The sequence below is a fragment of the Protopterus annectens genome, chromosome 9.part0, assembly GCF_019279795.1.
Source record: "Protopterus annectens isolate FY-2018-M chromosome 9.part0, PAN1.0, whole genome shotgun sequence".
Lineage (NCBI taxonomy): Eukaryota > Metazoa > Chordata > Ceratodontiformes > Protopteridae > Protopterus > Protopterus annectens.
Genome location: NC_056743.1, coordinates 911242477 through 911261622, shown reverse-complemented (window position 1 = coordinate 911261622; position 19146 = coordinate 911242477). Strand labels below are relative to the sequence as shown.

The 19146-nt window shown below is 38.9% G+C and overlaps 1 protein-coding gene across 1 annotated transcript in view; it reads left to right on the top strand.

The window, feature by feature from the left end:
- LOC122811661 (unconventional myosin-Ib-like) overlaps window positions 1-19146 on the top strand; it is a 1027360-nt gene that overhangs the window by 520833 nt on the left and 487381 nt on the right. The window contains exon 8 of the mRNA XM_044083653.1: window positions 14466-14564. Coding sequence (XP_043939588.1) covers window positions 14466-14564 — 99 coding nt within the window. The remainder of the gene's footprint in view (window positions 1-14465; window positions 14565-19146) is intronic.

Genomic DNA, 19146 nt, shown 5'->3' with positions numbered 1-19146 from the left:
TAGATGGGTTGCAAACTGGCTAAAGGACAGAACCCATAAAGTTAAAATCGCTGGAGCAATGTCAGACTCAAAGCCAGTCACAAGTGGTGTCCCACAGGGATCTGTCCTGGGACCCCTCTTGTTCGGCATTTATTTCTCAGATGTTAAAGCAAACGTGGGAGGGCTGTGGCTGGCAAAGTACACAGATGACTGCAAACTAGGCGCCATAGTCGATACACCAGCAGACACTCACATCCTACAAAAAGGCCTCACTGAAACGGACAACTGGTGCCATAGTCACGGCCTTAAACTAAATGCCAAAAAATGTATCGTCATCCCTTTTGGAAAAAACAAAGTACCCACAAATTATCACATAGACAGCAACCCACTGAGTACGGAAAATGTAATCAGAGACCTAGGGACCCAAGTAGGCAGTGACCTCTCATTTGACACCCACATTGCCAAAGTGGTTAGAAAAACATTCTACCTTGCACACCTCATCATGAAGGGATTCACATCCAGATCCAAGGATGTAATTGTACCCCTATATTCCTCCCTCATCAGACCCATGATTGAGTACAATGCCCCATTTGGTATGTCCCTCACCCAGCATTTGCAACAGCTGGAGAGACCACAAAAGTACCTCACCAAAAGGATCGAGGGTCTCCAACATATGTCTTATTCTGCCAGACTAAAGAAACTTCAGCTCTATTCAGTAGCATACTGCCTGCTCAGAGGTGATCTCTGCCTGACGTACAAGGCCATGTCCAATCAGGATCTTATAGACATGCTCCACCTCAAAAAATCCAAATCCATCAGGACCACGAGAGCTAAAGACTTAAACCTCGGCACAAGTATGAATAGGACATACTGGAGGGATAGATTCATAACCCAGAGGCTTCCCATGCTTTGGAACAGGATCCCAGTTCGTATTAGGCAGAGCCCCTCACTGACTCTCTTCAAGAGAAATCTTGATGAGTGGATGGGAGATCGTAAGTTTACCCCAGGGGTCACATCTGTGTCACTGCTAGACAGGGGCACAGTAAACTAATTCTATTATATAAGGGGACCTTCATTGTGTCACTACTAGACAGAGGCACAGTATTCTAGATTTATTCTGTACATTTTTGTACCATTTCATGGGTTGGCAAAAGCCACATCACTATGGCTAGGCTTACAAATGCCCCAGGGCAGATAGCCTAGTACTATACTATGAAACTATGTCATCGCCCTTTTTACTCAGCCCTCATTAGGCTAGTCATTGAATATAATGCCCCCTTTCACATGTATCTGTCTAGACACGTGCAACAACTGAAATCCCACACAGATACCTAACAAAAAGGATACAATGCCTTAACAACATGCTCTACATAGACCGACTCAAAGTCCTGTCACTATACTTGGTATCCTACAGACTGCTAAGAGGTTACCTGTGTCTGGCATAAAAGGCATTCTCCAACCCATTATTGATGGATTCACTGCACATCAGCAAGTCAAATGGCATCAGAAATACTCAGTTTAGGGATCCAAACCTTTTCTGCAACATCAGCAGAACAGTTTCAAGGAACAGGTATATTTTGCAGAGGATAGCACTGCTGTGGAACAGACTCCCTTTCCACATAAAACAAAGTTCATCCCTGTCCATTTTCAAGTGAAACTTGGATCGATGGATGGGAAACAGAAAATTTACCCCATGACTGCCGCCTGTTCTAATGGGCAGACACAGCTCCTAAATGCTTTATTCCATGCATGGATCCCCTCAAATTATGTATGGAATGATTCCAGTTATTCTCATTAGGGATAACATATAATTACTGACCATGGGATGGGTAAGCTAATCTATAACCAAATAGGATAGGTTATTTTGAGCTCAAAAAGGGAACTTGGCTAGGCTTAAAATGGACTGCAAGGGCAGCTAACCTAGTACTTATCTGTGAACTTATGAATGTATGAACCTATTACAAGAAACTGTAGTATATTATGAAATCTATGAAGTGGAACTTACCTGAGAGATGTAAGATAGCAGAGTTTGCCACAGAAGGTAAACTTGGCTTTTATATGAGAGTAAGCATGGTACTTTAACAGATGCATGAAAAACAGGCATTCCCATGGTACAAAATGAAGGGGGAATGTAACAGAAAAGATGGCATGACACATTGTGGCATTTTGAAATAAAGTGGTAACCCACAGGCCCTGTGGTATGCAGTATGGAGGTGTGTTTGTCTGGGTAACAAGACAGTGTTAGGGGCCCAACAGGTAGCACACTTGTCATTGGTGCAGAAGCCTGTGGGTTCAAGTCCCGCACCAGGTACATGGATTGCTGACACTGCAGTGTAGCATAACTGGGGAGGTGCTCCCATCTGCTTATGTCAGTTGTAGCTCAGGTTGATGTAAAAGAACCCACAGCACCTATTCAAAAGACTAGGGGACATTCCCCGATGTCCTGTCCAAATTTCTACTAATTGTGCAAATACTACCTCCATTCTCCTCTGAAAAAGGCCACTAGCCTAGTGTGACTAACCCAGTCAACAATGGATAACCAAATAAATGTGCGTTGAAGATTTAACATGGAACACTGGATATGAACTAAGGAGGGCAGTGACTATTCTAGATGACTTTTTCAGCCAGGAATGGAGTTTAGAGGGACTTACTTGGTGAGAGGAACAGGTGGAGAAATGGCTTAGGCTTACAGACAAGATTATGGACCATTATGAGCCAGGCATTCTGGGGTGAGGGGAGACAGTTAAGGAATCCTTTGTAAAGGGCAGAATAGGTTTCCTTATCTAGACCTTCTGTGTAAGTGATCACATTCTGTTTTTGTAAAATGAATCAACTGTTTGACAGGTGTGTACAGATCAAAGCTATGGCAAGGTTATACACATTGTCCAAAACTCTTCCAGTATCAGCCAGTAAAACTGATGCATTTCATTTCAATGTATCAAAGGGCGTGTCATAGAAATGTATAACTAATTTAATTTTAAAAATAAAGGACACTGGAAAAAAGGCTTTTTAGGATTGTACATAGTGGAAGTGTATTAAGACTCTGCATGTCATTTGCAAACAAATAGATTGAAGAAGAAAGTTTTTCTATAAATTGTTAAGTAATTCTGGTCTGTGTCTTTCACTTGATGAGTGGGAGTGACATTACAACTACCTACCTTGATTTGTGCCTGGAATCGGCCTTTCATCATCACTGAGATAATTACATGAACCATATCAGTTATGTGGTACACTAATGAAGCATATGTGTTAATCTTGGGGGCATTTTTCCAGTCATGACTCAGGCCAAAAGTTTAACTAGTGCATACACTGATGCAATACAGCACAAATACATGTATGTAAACAGTAAAGAATAAACATAACACAGAAACCATTCTTGCCAGACTTTATTTGTTTTTTGGTGGTGCTGCGGTAGCGTTGTCGCCTCGCAGTAAGACGCTGTCCGGTTAGATTCTCAGCTAGAGCATCTTCTGCGTGGAGACATGCGTGAATGGGAGTACCTTCATTGAAGGTTGTGCGTCAGGGCTGGTAACTCGGCACGTAAAACTCAACTACCAATTATTAGCGGACCGGAGTTCCACTGTGGTGACTCCTAACCGGGAAAAGCCACAACACAACAGCTTCTTTACTAAAAATGGCACTGGTTGCATACTGTGCTTTACCAAAATGAAGCAGAAAATGGAAATACCTCTAGAGGCAGGAGGGAATACCTCTGTTATGAAGCAGTTAGTAATATATAAAATGTCATGCAAAATGTTTGTGAATGTGAAACATAGCTAATGGTGACATATTAGTAATGGACATTCATGTTTGCCCAGTCAAGGATTTTCATTATACTGTTACTGTGGTACCTGTCTAGGATTAGACCTACTACACACTTTCCCTTCCTACGCCTCAATACTGCTGTATGTGTCACATATTGTGACATCACAAATAACCAGTCGGACAGCAGATGGAGACTGATGTTATCTTGTCTGATTTGTTGACTAGGTATGTAAGGAAAATATGGCAATCCATACCTCTTCTCAGACAGAAAAACAACTGCTTCTTCTTTCGGCTTTTCCCGGTTAGGGGTCACCACAGCGGAACTCCGGTCCGCTTATGATTTGTTGTTAATCAGTAAATGTTGATTCCACCTAGTGTACATGCTCGGATCTGCTGTTAACACTGTTAGGAAGATACATTACTATGTACAGGTGTCACACATTCTTACTGTGCAAAGCAGACATATGTTTCTATAACAGGAAGCTCTGACTCATTAGCAATCATACAGAGGGAAGGTGGGATGAGTGTGCTATTGGCGGCAACTGTTTCTTTTTTTCACTCCCTCTTTTTTCAAGGAACACAGAAACAACAGGATGTCATCTCACCTAGGGAAATCTTTGCCTCAAAGGACAGAACTACAGTGCCATAGCTAGTCAGAGATGCAGTACTACAGAACAGATTTACGTGAACATGAGCACTGTAGTACTCCTGGGTCTAATATTCCTGGAATATCTTTTTAATGTGGCATTAAATGGTTCTGAGATTTTTTTTTCAGTTTACTTATTTAATTAAAATGGACGATTGTAGTTCAGGTGATGGCTGCCTCTCTAATTTGCCTCTAAATAAGTGACAGTACAGAACAAGTGCTTGATTTATTTTTCTTTAAATTCCCAAAGGCACACCTGGAACAGTTCAGTAAACACGCCACTAACAGAACTGAAGAACAGCAGTTGCATCATTACATCAAATGTACATGTTAGAAAGATGGACCATAAGTTAGCTGAGCTGTCAAATTTAGGCTTAAATCTAAGGTGACACTGTTTCTTGTCAGATAACCTTGAACAATTCTTTTGACCTTTCTGTGATGATTCAGGTAGCTCAATATTCTGGATATTATGCAAAGCAGCCTTTTCTTCACCTTCCACCATTATGATCCAGAACCTACATTATATTCATGTTATACATTACCAGATATTTTCCTATCCAGCTACCTTTTAATGTTAAAAATTGTAATTTAATTGTAGGACCTGCAAATGACTGAAGAGAATAGTGATGATAAATGCTATCCCCACCCCCTTTCTCTGCATAACTGCAATTAGACAACTTTCTGGAGACATTATGATGGGCGGGTTCATACTAAGTGCCCTGTTTACTTCTCCCGGAAATGTATAAACTTGTGCTAGAAATGCTTTCCTCTGCCATCTCCTAGTAACCTGTGTGGTAATGTCTGATTCTGAAATAGCAGATAAATCATCTGTTTTATGCATTGCATTTATTGCATAGTCCCCATCTGGCTTTTTCATGCCCCTTTACTCTTGCTTCTCCTCCCATTGGGTCTGCTTGTTAATTGTTTTACAGCTAGCTTTATGATGCACTAGCTGGGTCATGAGGACTGTGGTTGGCACTCCCCCCTTGAATCAAACATTACACCTTCCATACAGACTGATTGCCAGATGTTGCTTTGTTATCATTTAATTTGCCTAAGAAAGCTTTTCCAACTACCTGTTTAACAGGGTCACACCCAGATTAATAATCAACTATGGGTCTGTAAAAAAAGTGAACATGTCAGTACTTTCCCCTGTGCTGTTGACTGATAATTAGATAGCAGCAGCTAGGATTACCGCTGCCATACCAGAAGGTAGTGCCCAGCACTGTTGCATAGTCAGTCAACATTTAGTGGAGAGTCTTGAAGGCTTCTATCCTACACAGCAGGAACATTACAGACTAGTACTAATAACAGCTTTTCTTTAAAAAATGAAGGAGCAGACGTAGCATTGTTATGCTCAGTGTATACCACTAAGAAAGGGATGTACAGTCCCTTGCCTCATGGGTTAAAACTATGTGTACTGCAGTATAAATCAAATCGTTACCAGTATGCTACCTGTAGGCATGCACTTTCACTTCATCTACAGACTGTGCCTGTCTTAATGCAGGTAATCATATTAAAGGCACAATCCCTTTATCAACATTTGGATATGCCTAAGTCTTTGGCCCTAATTAGCAGAGCATTGCTATTTTATTTAATTCAAGAAAAATTATTAGAGAAATTGATTTAGGAAAATTCCCTATTCTCCAGTAGCTCAAATGGCAAGGCTAGGGCATGGTACCAAATATTTCAGGGCACTGATGTGCCCCCACTGGCTGTCAAGTCCTCCTTACAATTAATGCATAAGATTATGACTATGAGCTGTTAACATACCTCTCAACCTGCGGATGTTGAAAATAGGTAGAGGGGCCCTTGAAAAGTAGAAACATCCAGCCATCAAACTGGAAATCTAATTAGCATAACATTTGAATACAAAATAATATGACTTTTCCCACTTTCAGTAGGAATGTGGGTTACTAATCAGAAACATATGTTTAAAAAACAGAGAGTAACAAAAATGATGGAAAATATAAGCACAATATCAGACGGTGCAAAATCTGTAGACTTTAATGAACTGTAGTGCAAAATTCTATCTCACAAGGCCATTTTTGCTTTTGAAAAAGAGAAATGCAAGATGAGCATCCTTTTTCTTTAACTTATTGGTATCACTCATATGTTGGTCATGTAAGTAGTTTTCTGTGTAGTAGACATTTCAAAAATCATGTGTAATGAGGAGAATTGTGTAAAGGGGTAAATTAAGCCTTCCATGAATGAATGGTATCAGAATTGGAAGCATACCTTTCTCAGCTTGAACAAGCAAATAAGACATCTTGTAAAGTCCTCTAAAGCAAACTATGAATCTAAATTAGCGCAAGGCATTCTTAGCTACATCCAAAACTATAAAGGAAAATACCACATTTGTGATGAACTTGTGGTGAATGGTATCACATATATTCCTACTACCTGCTCTCCACCTAGTATCTCTAAAGAGCAGGTCTTAACCTCCCTCTCCATGGTCAAAAATACAGCCTCTATGGGACCTGATAACATCCCAGGCTGTGCTCAAATGGTTTAACATGAGTTAGCGACACCATTGAGAACTCTTTTTAATCACAGCCTAAGCACTGGTTTTGTCCCTGCTGAATGGAAAACAGCTACCATCATCCCCCCTGCACAAATGGGGTACATCCACTGACCCTGGGAACTATAGACTCATAAGCCTAACCAGCCTTATCTGCAAGGCCATGGAGAGAATCATCATGGACATTATCAATAAAGATATAGGAGACCTTCAAACACTTGACCCAACCCAGTTTGCTTTTGTTATGGGGAGATCATGCCTGTTGAACCTGGTGGACTTTTTTGAGAATGGATGAATGCAAATCTGTGCATAAGGCCTTTGACACAATCCCCCATTCAGGCATCATTGAAAAACTCACCCAGATGGGGATCAACCCATATATTGTCAAGTGTGTTGTAAACTGGCTCAACGACAGAACACATACAGTCAAAATAGAGGATTCCACCTCCACCAGCAGACCCGTAACCAGTGGTGTTCCACAGGGATTGGTTCTAGGGCCCCTGTCATTTGGAATCTACTTCTCGGAAGTGCAGGCACAAACAAAAGGTCTGTGGCTGACAAAGTTTGCAAATGACTGCAAATTGGGTGCAGTCACCGAGTCCCCAAATTATGTCAACATTCTACAAGAAGGACTTACGCAAACCAATGACTGGTGCCAAAGTCATGGACTTAAACTCAATGCAAAAAAATGCATTATCATCTCCTTTGCAAAGGGCAATGTTCCTTCAGATTACAATATTAATAACACCCTAAGCTCTAAATCAATGGTGGAGATTTGAGCACACAGGTTGACAGCAACCTTACCTTTGATCACCATGTCTCCACAGTGGTTAGGAAGGCCTTATACGTAGCTCACATCATAAGTAAGGGCATAGCTTCTAGAACTAAAGCGGTTATAACTCCCCTGTACTCTTCCCTCATCAGGCTATTAATAGAAGACAATTCTCCCTTTGGTATGTACCTAACCAGACACCCGCAGCAACTGGAGAGATCTCAAAGGTGTCTCACAAAGAAAATTCAGGGTCTTCAGCACATGTCATATATGGACAGACTGAAGTAACTGTCACTGTACTCTGTTTTTTGTAGACTACTCAGAGGCAACCTGCGCCTTACATATAGAGCAACCTCTGATCCTGCATTAATGGAAATGCTGGACATTTGTAAGTCAAATGGTACATGATTCAATTGGCCGAGGGTCCTTAACCTGGCCTGTGACATCAACAAGACTTGTTGGAGAGACAGATATGTCTCACAGATGCTACCTCTCCTCTGGAACAAACTTTCAATTGAAGTTAAACAAAGCCCCTCATTGAACCTATTTAAGCATGATTTAGATGATTGGATGGGAAACTGCAAATTCACCCTGGGGTTTCAGCTGTGTCACTCTTGGATTGGGGCAGTAGGTGCTGATTTAGATCAGCTTATAAACATAGATCTTAGGCCCTATAGGGAACAAGGGTTGAACTTGGCTAGGCTTGTATGGGCTCTAGGGTCATTAGCCTAGTAACATCCTATGAAAATAAGAACATACTTCCAAACATAGATACTTCATGTGCATGAGTAAATTAGGCCAGAAAATAGGAATGCTCCTCCAAAATAGGGACAGTTGCGATGTCTGGTTAATGAGATACTTCCTATAGCCCCTGGTTTGATTCCCTCAGCTTCCATTTGCATGTTGTGTCACTTTGAGCAGATCACTTAACCAAACATTGCTCTGGTGTCATTCCTGAAAAGGAAACATGGGTTTAAGGGATTAAAAAAACATAATAAAAAATATACTAGCAAAAAAAATAAATGTTATGTGGATGTCATATGAATAAATGCAAGTTTTAAGAACCATGCTTGCCCTTTATGTGCAGCCTGTATTTTATTTATTTAATTATTAACCAGGTCTCAATGGACACACAAACCCTTTTCAGGAGTGACCTAGGGGCATTGTGTGGTTAACAGACTTGCTCAGTTATATAGTAGGCAATTCATTACTAGGACACCAGGACCTGAGTAACAGCATGTTATTCCATTTCAGTGAGAATGCTGTAATTTCTTCAGCTCCTGAATGATTCAAATAATTGCTGTTTCTGGCCTTTTGGCCAAACAAACTGCAAAGATATACAGTCACTGTACCTGAGTATGGTAAAAATGATTGATTGATTGACTGATTGATTGATGGATTTTATTTTGATGATTGTGTAGTTTGACTAAAATTATTTCGGTTATTATTATTAACCAGTTAACAAAGAAAGAAATAGAAATTCCAGAAGATACCTGGGAAATAAATATCATTCACTTATTAACATACATGTAGTGAAAAAAGCTGTTATTACACCAACCAACGTAAGTAATGTAACTGGGTTATCATCAGGTTTCAGGATTTTGTACTGACACAGGATTGTCACTGTTGAAGTGAAACACCCCATTCCCATCTGCAAAAATGGGAAAAGGGGGATGTGGATCAATGGGTGGATGAGCACAGCAAGAGTTTGAGATTTAGAACATAACTGTGTTGGTAGCATAATGGCCATGAGTTTTGGCAACCAGAAGATCCAGTGGTGTTTGCTAATACAGTAGCCATGGATGTTTGTATCTGAACATTCCAAGAGTGATGGTACTGGGGCAGCTGTAGGTATTAGTACTAGAACAACTCTACATGTTAGTATGGAACAGGTCCTAGTGTTTTTACTGGAGCAGCTGTAGATACTGCTGCCCAAACAAATTTGTAGATAACAGGAAAACCACCACTGGTAACATTGGTGCAGAGATAGGTGGTGGTGTTAAAAAAAAAAACATGAATGAAGGCACTGGAGAAGCCATAGGTTCTGGTACAAAAAGGTTCTGTGTTTTGGTATTGATGTCCATCCAGTGTCTTCAATGTCTTGATGGAGTTTTCATTATTATATAATATATGATTTACAATTACGAAATCTGTGACGCATTGTATTATCATGAAAAATGTACATTTCTCCAGGGGGAAGAATAACTTCTTTGAGGATTTACAGACTAACTGTTTTATGTCTTGACTGTTTACAGATGAAGGGAGATGGCATTACAAACATAGTTTGCTATCAAAATGTGGAAAATCAAAACATTTTTCCACAAAATGATCGACTTGCTAATCCGAATTTGTTAATACCAAATTACCAATATGTAAATGGTAACCATGGAATCGACGTTTGAACACCAGAAGTTCTAATGTCGAAAGTCCATGTTTCCAGTAATATTTTTTAGGTGGTCAAGTTCCCCTCACCCCACACCCCATACATATTATATATACCAACTCTGAGATCACACTGCAGTGAGGGAAATGGAACATTCCCCAATCTGTACTGTATCGCAATCTCAATTTATACCGTCGACTGCATATTAGCGAATGTGCACTTACTTTCGCTAATATGAAGCCATATAGTTTCAGTTTAACATTATAGGCATTGATAGAACCATCCCCTTTTCGTCGAACTGCATTTCACATTTCACATTTTGATTGTAAACCAAAAAACACACAGTGGATTATGCAAGCCTGTCTCTATATCAGGATTAAGAAGTATGCCATGAAGAAGTGATTGAAAAATGCTACAGAGGTACAGCAGTATGAAGTGGTTCCCTACTGAAATATTGGCACTTGAAATGCAGAGTGCCAAAAAGCCAAAAAAGAAAGTCCAAAAACACAGGAAAAGAGTGAGTCTTCTCCTTTAAACATCTTTTTTTGCAGGGGGCATGCCCCCTACACCACCTGATGTGGGGTCAAGCCCTCACACCCTCCTGAACTTGGGTCTATATTGCAATATCAAAAGCTCAGGTCAGTGAACACCTGTTCATTGACCAATAAACAGTGAAATGTCAGTTCTGTGAACAGCTGCTACAGCAAACTTTTTCCTAAGGGAAAAAATCACTTAGGCATCTTCATAGACTTGCCCTTTTCCCCTCTGTAGTGTGATCTTGGAGTTGGTATATTTAATTAGGGGAGTGTAGGTTGTATGAAACCCCTACATTGGGCCCCCCCCCACTTTGTTAGGTTTGTAATGCTATGTTGTTTCTGCGTGTGTGTTTGTGTGTGTGTGTGTGTGTGTGTGTGTGTGTGTGTGTGTGAACATGCGTGTGTGTGTGTATATATATATATATATATATATATATATAAATATATAATATATAATATATATATATATATATATATATATATATATATATATATATATATATATATATATATATATCTATATATATATATATATATATATATATATATATATATATATATATATATATGCATGCATGTGTATGTGTGGTGTGATTTTTTTTAATTGAGATTGATTTTTGTCAGCAGGTTGGGTTGCAGAATCTGATCAGATTTTCTTTTAGGATCATAGGTAAGTGGAAAGCTGGCTGCCCTTGTGGGCCATTTTAAGCATAGCCAATGTCCTTTTTTGTGCTTGAAATAACCTATCCCATTTGTTATAAATTGGTCTTACATATCCCATGGTCAATAATTCTATATTATCTCCAATAAGAATAACAGGGATCATGCCACAGATAATTTGAAGAGATACAATGTATGGGATAAAGCATTTAGGAGCTGCTTCTGTCCATTAGTAGTACAGGGGGCATTCCTGGGGTAAATGTTCTGTTTCCCATCCATAGAGCTAAATTGTGCTTGAATACGAACAGGGGTGAACTTTGTTTTATGTGGATAGGGAGTTGATTCCATAGCATCAGTATCCTCTGTTAGAAATAACATTCCCTCCAAACCGTTCTGTTGATGTTGCAGAAGAGGTTTAGATCCCCAGACTGAGTATTTCTGATGCCGTTTGACTTGCTGATGTGCAGTAAATCCATCAGTAGTGTATTGGAGGATGCCTTGATTGCCAGACACAAATCACCTCTTAGCAGTCTGTAGGATACTGAGCTTACAGGACTTTGAGTCAGCCCATATAGGACATGTTGTTTAGGCCTTGTATGCTTTTAGTAAGATATCTTTGTGGGCATTAAGTTGTTGCATGTATGTGGATAGATACATGCCAAATGGGGCATTACATGTAATGACTGGCCTATTGAGGGCTGACTAAAAGGGACAATGACAGCTCTATATCTAGACACAATCCCTTTGTTTATAAGCTGTGCAATATAGAAGGACTTTCTTACAATAGTAGACACATGTTGGTCAAATGTTAGATCATTTTCTTCTTAAGTTCCCAAATCCTGAACTGGGTTAACTTTTAGAAGCATATTGTCAGTGTGGAGTTCCCTGGACTAGATAACTTCCCAAAGGCTACAGTAATGCATTTTTTAGTATTTAGTTGCAGTCCATGATTTTGGCACTAGTTATGTATTTGAGAAAAGTCATTTGGCAATTTAATGACTGTTCCTAGCTTTCAGTCATCTACAAACTTAGTTAGCCAGAGACCTTTTGTATTGGCTTTTATGTTAGGAAAGTAAATACCAAACAAAGAGGTCCCAGCACAGACCCTGGGGGGACTCAACTGGTGACTGGTCCCTTTGTGGAGGTAATGCCCCCTGATTTAAATATCTCTGTCCTACCTGTAAGTCAGTTTGCAATCCAGTGGGTGATGTAGGGGTGTATTCCCTGTTTATTTAGCTTTTCTACTATGCCTGAGTGGGAAGGTGCATCAAAAGATTTGGCTAGGTTGAGTTGTATGGTATGTACCATTTTGTCATCATGTACTGCTTTGGTGACCTTTTCAAAAAATCCACCTGGCTGAGAAAGCATGACCTTCCCTTGATGAATCCAGACTGAAACAAGTGCAGTGTTTGGAGTTTTCCTATGTCTGGATTAATTATTTCCATAGCTTTCCATATGTGGCTGGTCAAACTTATGGGTTTATAATTTCCTTGGTCTGTGGAAAGTCCTATGTAAGAGAGAATGATTATAGCTGTTTTTCATTTGTTTTGTACAGAACTTGTATGGTGGCTGAGAATGAACAGTGTTGTTACGGGTGTGGCTAAATCATGCTCCATGCTTTTGAAAATGCATTCTGGAATATTATCAGGACCCATCAATGCAGTGTTTTCAGCTTCTGATATCACTTTTAGGACTTGGTCTTATGTGATAGCTGGAGATAAGGCAGTTTCAGGTATATGCTGAGGGAGGGAAAGAGGGCTAAAGTCAGAGCTAAATTTATTGGCCAGTAGGTTCACTATATCTTTATCCTCAGTGTAGGCAACATTGTTCATAATCAGCTCAGCACATTGCTGATCACATGATCACACGTGATCACATGATCACGAACATAACTAAAAAATGCCTTGTGATTGCCTTTGAATTGGGTAGCCATTTTAACCTCAAACTTGGCTTTGGTGGATTTTATTAAGCTGCTGAGTGGTTTTATTTCAGTGACAAGGGCTCTAACATTCTGGAAGTAACTCTTCTTACTTTTGGGCAAAGTTATTTTCCTTTTATTATAAAGCTTGTTGAGATTATGGTTCACCAAGTGGGTTTGTTTCAGGGGTTTGCCCTGCATGTGTTCCTGCAGTGTGCAGTTGCACCCGTGCAGCTGTTTTCATGCTGGTTTAGTATGGTGTTCTACATTTCTGCATAGTCAGTGGAGTTAATTGGGTTTGGTGGGGATTTGAAGGTTGCCAATGTATCACTTAGAAGTAGGTAGTTTTTGCTATAAAGATGTTTTAAAAGGGATCTCTGGTTTCAGTTTTATTTCTTTTCTTTTCTTTTATTTTATTTTTTGCTAATTGCTGCAGTTTAAGGATATAGTACAGGTCTTTGGATTGTAGCAGTGTAAGTGATGGATATGTTCAATTCAGCCACACTACCATCTTGTAGTGTTTTCTTCAACATCAGTAAGGGAATTTTGCAGTCATATAAGTGGTAGAGCTAAAGTTGCAGGGGTGAAATAGTGTGCAGGGAGCTTGTCCAACTCAGTGGTTTGTTTAAAGACAGCAAGCTGACCTGGATAGCCACTTGCATTAGTCCAGTAGTGTTTCTAACTAACAGTAGTGAAAATACATTGACTACTGGAATTAGGAGAGCCTCCAATGTAGTTCTGATATAGCTTGGATGGTGGGGGGACAGTACTGCATATTGCTACTAGGATATACTTGGATGCTCTGGTACTGAAACAGCTATTCATATTATAAAGGTTTTCATGTGAAGATAACCCATCTTGTATGATGTAGAGACTTGAAAAAATATATTCATTAAAACTGGATCACTTTAAGGTGCCAGTATGAAATTGTGAGCTGGTATCATACTGGTGCTGAGTCAGACTTAATGCTGGTGTTAGGATTCAGGGGTGACATAGGGCTGGACTGAATACTGGCAAACAGTCAACAAAAGACCAAGCTTCACTAGAAATATGAATAAATGTGAATACATTTTCAGAGTTCAGTACTTTCCATGCTGAATGTTTAAGGTATGGGGCCCAGTGTACCAAGCAGATGACCTGTTAAGTAAGTCCAGATGACCAGATGCTATCATTGTTGGGTATCAGCAGTCAAATGATGTTCACTTCTGCTGAATATAATTGACATACTGCTCAGAATCTAACCAACTACAATCTTCTTCTTCTTCTTGAAAAAACATTTTTATAGATCTGTTGGAGAAGTCTCGAGTTGCTAAGCATGTGACAGGAGAGAGAAACTTCCATATATTCTACCAGCTTGTCTCCGGTTGCCCAGATGACCTACTGAGTAAGTTTTCATTTAACACTGTGTTCTGCCATCTGCTTACTGTTTAATATTCTCTACTTTATTATTACTTTGCTTAATTACTATCTTCTTTATACTGTTACCAAGAGACTGTCAGCGGGCCAGGAAAGAGAATTATCTCATTACAAGTTTGCTACTCTGTAAGCTCTTTCTGAGGCATATTCACATAACTAAGGAGTCAGCATAATAAAGTGTTCCTACTGAAAACGTGGTTTTATACTGCTTATCACTGCCAGGGTGTAGTAAACAAGAACCTGGTCCAAGAATTGTTGTGAAGCAAAATTTTCACCTGCTGAGGGCCATGCTGGGGTATGCTGTGCATTTCTTATGCTCTGTTCTCAGTTATTCCCTATTGGGTGTCCTGTCAACCAGGTTCAGGTTTGTAGAATAAAGAAACTTATTCACTGTAAACTGCAAATACGATTTTAATAAAAAATAAATGTCTACTTTCTTTGTTTTCCCTCCTCCGCCATCCAGATGCAGTTCCACATGCTATTCACTTAATTGATACAAAACTATGCCCAGAAATATAGAATAGTAGAAGACTACCCTTTGCAAGACAAATTTGTAGTTTGAATGCATGTATGTCTCTATATTATCCATCTCTCTTTCTGCATGTGTGTGCATGTGTGTGTGTGTGTGTGTGTGTGTGCGTGTGCACATGTGTAGATATATTTATGTATACATCTGTGTGTGCACACACACAAAGTGTCACTGGCGTCCGAATGGAGAGATGAAAAGTCAGTAAGCAAAGGAGAGTAGTACTGCTGAAATTGAACTCATCCTCAAGTCTTGGTGAGTACCTTCACGAGGTAAACCCTGTTTTCTACAAAATCTCACCAAGGCGACACTGATATATAGACTGCATATATTATGGATAGAAGTAGGTCAAAAATTAAAAAAGACAGCTGGGTGCTAAAGACCCGGGATAAAAAGTGCCCAATTCTGGTAGGTACACTTGTGCCAGGACTGAAAAAATGACTTTGTAGAATCTTCAAAATACAGAAATATCCCAACAATGGGGCCAGGCCAGGCCCAGGGGGAGGACAACCCCCCCATGTTTTAGAAGGAAGTAGCAGTCCACAAAAATCACAAAAAACGATTGGCCAAAGAAAAGCCATAAAGATGATAGAGTGGACTATTGAGGATAAGAAAGAAATTGTGTATTGTTATTATTATGCAAAAAGTCCAGAGTTTCCAGATAAAAGATATACAAAAAGATTAAGAGACAAATTAGAGGAAAGAAAAATACTTCCTGAAGAAAAACCGTCAGAAGCTTCAAATCCAAATTTGTGGTCATTAATACAACAGATTTTTGAAAAACAGTATATAGACCAAAAAAACTTTGAACTGTTCAGAAAAAGAGGCATATGAGGAAATGTGAAAATATAAACAGCAAAACCTAGACATTTTTGAAAATCATAAAAAAGAAATATGGACATAGAAAAGAGAGATTTGATATGATGCAATATATATACAAAGGCGAAAGCCAAATTAATCAACATAAAGAAGGCAGCCCCAAATATATTTGAAGAGAAATACTGGCAAAGACATCCACACATGGAAAATTTCACAAAAAAATAATATCACAAAGAGGGAATGTAGAAAAGAAAATTAGTAAAGTAGAAGTTAAAAAAATAGAAGATGGAGTTGTGGACTGCCTGCTAAGTGAAACATTTGATGTAGAAGGTTTAACACAGGTTACTTCACATCATGATGGAATGAGCCCCCAAAGTAAGGAGAAACAGGAACATCAGGAGATGTCTGATGAAGAAATATGGACATAGGAAAGAAAAAGAGAGGTAATATGGTGTAATATCTATGCAGAGGAGAAAGCAAAATTAATCAACACGAAAAGAGCAACACCAAAGATATTTGAAGAGAAATACAAGCTAAGGAATCTGGACATGGAAAACTTTACAGTACAAAAAATAAGAAGACAAAGAGGAAAACTAGAAAAGGAGATCAGTAATGGAGGAGTTAAACAAATAGAAACTGAGGTTATGGAGTACCTCTAAAGTGAAGGATTCACTGTTGAAAGTCTAATTCAGAAAGCACCACAAAAGGATAGAGTAATGGAACTCCAAATAAAGGGGAAACCAATGGAATGGGAAGAAATTGGTCAGGTGCCATATGAAGATATTTTGGAGCCTTCCACAGGAAATGAGTATAAACATTCACTTGAAGCTGGATAGCAAGGGAAGGAACAGGAAACTGGGGAAACTGACACAGTTAATGTTGAGGAGTGATAGGCCAGTGAGTTCTCATATGACAGAGCAATGGATGGCACAGGATGAAATTGAAGAGAATATTCCACAGGAAAATGCAATAGAACTTTCTATAGAATGCCCACAGGAAATGGAAAACAAAAAAATGTGCCCTCAGTTTAGAAGAAAACTAGCTAAGAGAAGAGTTCCTTGATTTAACAGAGATAGATAGACATACCAAGATCAATGAAAGAAACAGACTGCAGAAGGTCAATAAAACCCAAAAAGTCAGAAGTTTGATAAAACAAATTAACACAGTAATTCGGACTGTTCATAGAAATCCATGCGATATAACAGAAGTAAACAGGATATATTAATGTGCAGCTAAATTAATAACCGATAAAGTTCTATCACAAGAACACAGGGTAGTAAGGGAGATATTGAATACCATCCTGGAAATATTGAATAGAGAAAACTATAAACCAGTTAAGACAAGAAGTGTCACTGTTAGACTATAGAGGAGAGAACAGATCAACAAAAATACTAAGAAAGATAGATGTGATAAAAGCATTGCACAGTATTAGAACAGGCCAGAATCTATCATGCACTATCGCAAATAACAAAAGAAAAATTTCAGCACAGGCGGAAAGACTTAGAAGATATGAAGATAAATATAAAGGAAAAGTACAAAATAAGCAATTTATTGATGACCCAAAAAGGTGTTATAGAGAACTGGGAAACAAGGTAAAAGGAATTGAAAGACCGGCAAAAAAAGAAGAAATAGCTACATTTTGTAGAAATATCTATGAAGATCCTGTGGAACATAACAAAGATACTAAATGGATAGAAGAAGTTAAAAAAAGGATAAGAAGTTTAAAGGTACAGGATATGAAATGGGATGAAGTAACAGCCAAAGAGATTGAAATAAAGTTAAGAAAAGCCTCCAAATGGAAAATGCCAGGCCCAGATGCAGTACCTAACTATTGGCTAAAAGTATTAACATCTTTGCATGAAGATTTAGCCATGAGTAAGAACTATTTATATGCACACACCGAACAGACACCAACCTGGCTAACAACAGGAAAAACAATGCTCCTACTTCAGAGTGAACCTGCAAGCTACCCTAAGAATTATAGACCAATAACTTGCCTTCCAACTACGTATAAACTATACCCAGGAATTGACGCCGACAATTTATAGCCATTTAGAAGAAAACTCAATTATGGCAGTAGAACAAAAGGGCAAAAAAAGAAAGTCATATGGAACAAAGGATCATTGTTGTTAAATAAAGTCAGAGTGACGAACTCTAAAAAGGGAAAGAATCTAAGTGTGGTATGGATTGACTACAAAAAAAGCATTTGATAGTGTCCCACATTCATGAATAAAAGAGTACTTACTAAATGTAAAAGATACATCCTACACTGATCGACTAAATTACCATGAAACAGTGGCAGACGACTTTGTAATTAAGCCATGATAAAGGACAAATTATTATTCCAGGGATAAAAAATCTAAGGGGGATATTCCCAGGGTGACTCTTTGTCACTGCTGCTATTCTGTCTCGCCCTTAGCCCATTAAACTATCTACATAACAGCTTAGGCCATGGCTATAATTTGGTTCCTAGCAAACAACAAAGTGTAAAGACTTCTCATCTTCTGTTTGTCAATGATTTAAAACTGTATAGCTCATCAGATGAGGAACTGAAAGCACAACTGCTAGTTGTCAAAACTTTTTCAGATGATATAAGAATGTCATTTGGTCATGATAAATCTGCAAAAGCAATCTTTAAAACAGGAAAACTGCAACACCAGGAAAACATCAGTTTGGGACAAGAGTGTGATATAAAAGAATTTGAGCAAGAGGGAGTGTATAAATATTTGGGCATTGATGAAGGATCGACAATAAAACATGAACAAATGTGAATAAAATGTAATAAGTAATATTTCAGAAGACTTAAATTAATCCTATAAACAGCACTGACATCTAGGGACAAAATCCAAGCTATAAACCAATTTGCTCTTCCTGTTCTAACTTACAGTTTTGGAGTGATTGACTGGCCCCAAAACATGTTGGATAGATTAGATAGGAAAACAAGAAGAATGCTTCATACTCACCAAATGATTTATAAAAATCAGAGCATTCCAAGATTATATATTTCCCGTTCTGAAGGACGAATGGGCCTCCTTGAAACTGATTACATATATAGATCTGCAATTCTGGAACTCCACACTCCATATCATCCACTCTATCCTATTCCAGCCCTCCTACTGTCTGGTTCTATCCTCCCTCATCTCTCACTATTCTCCTACTAGACCTCTCCAGAGCTCTACCAAGACCTACTACATATCTATAAACC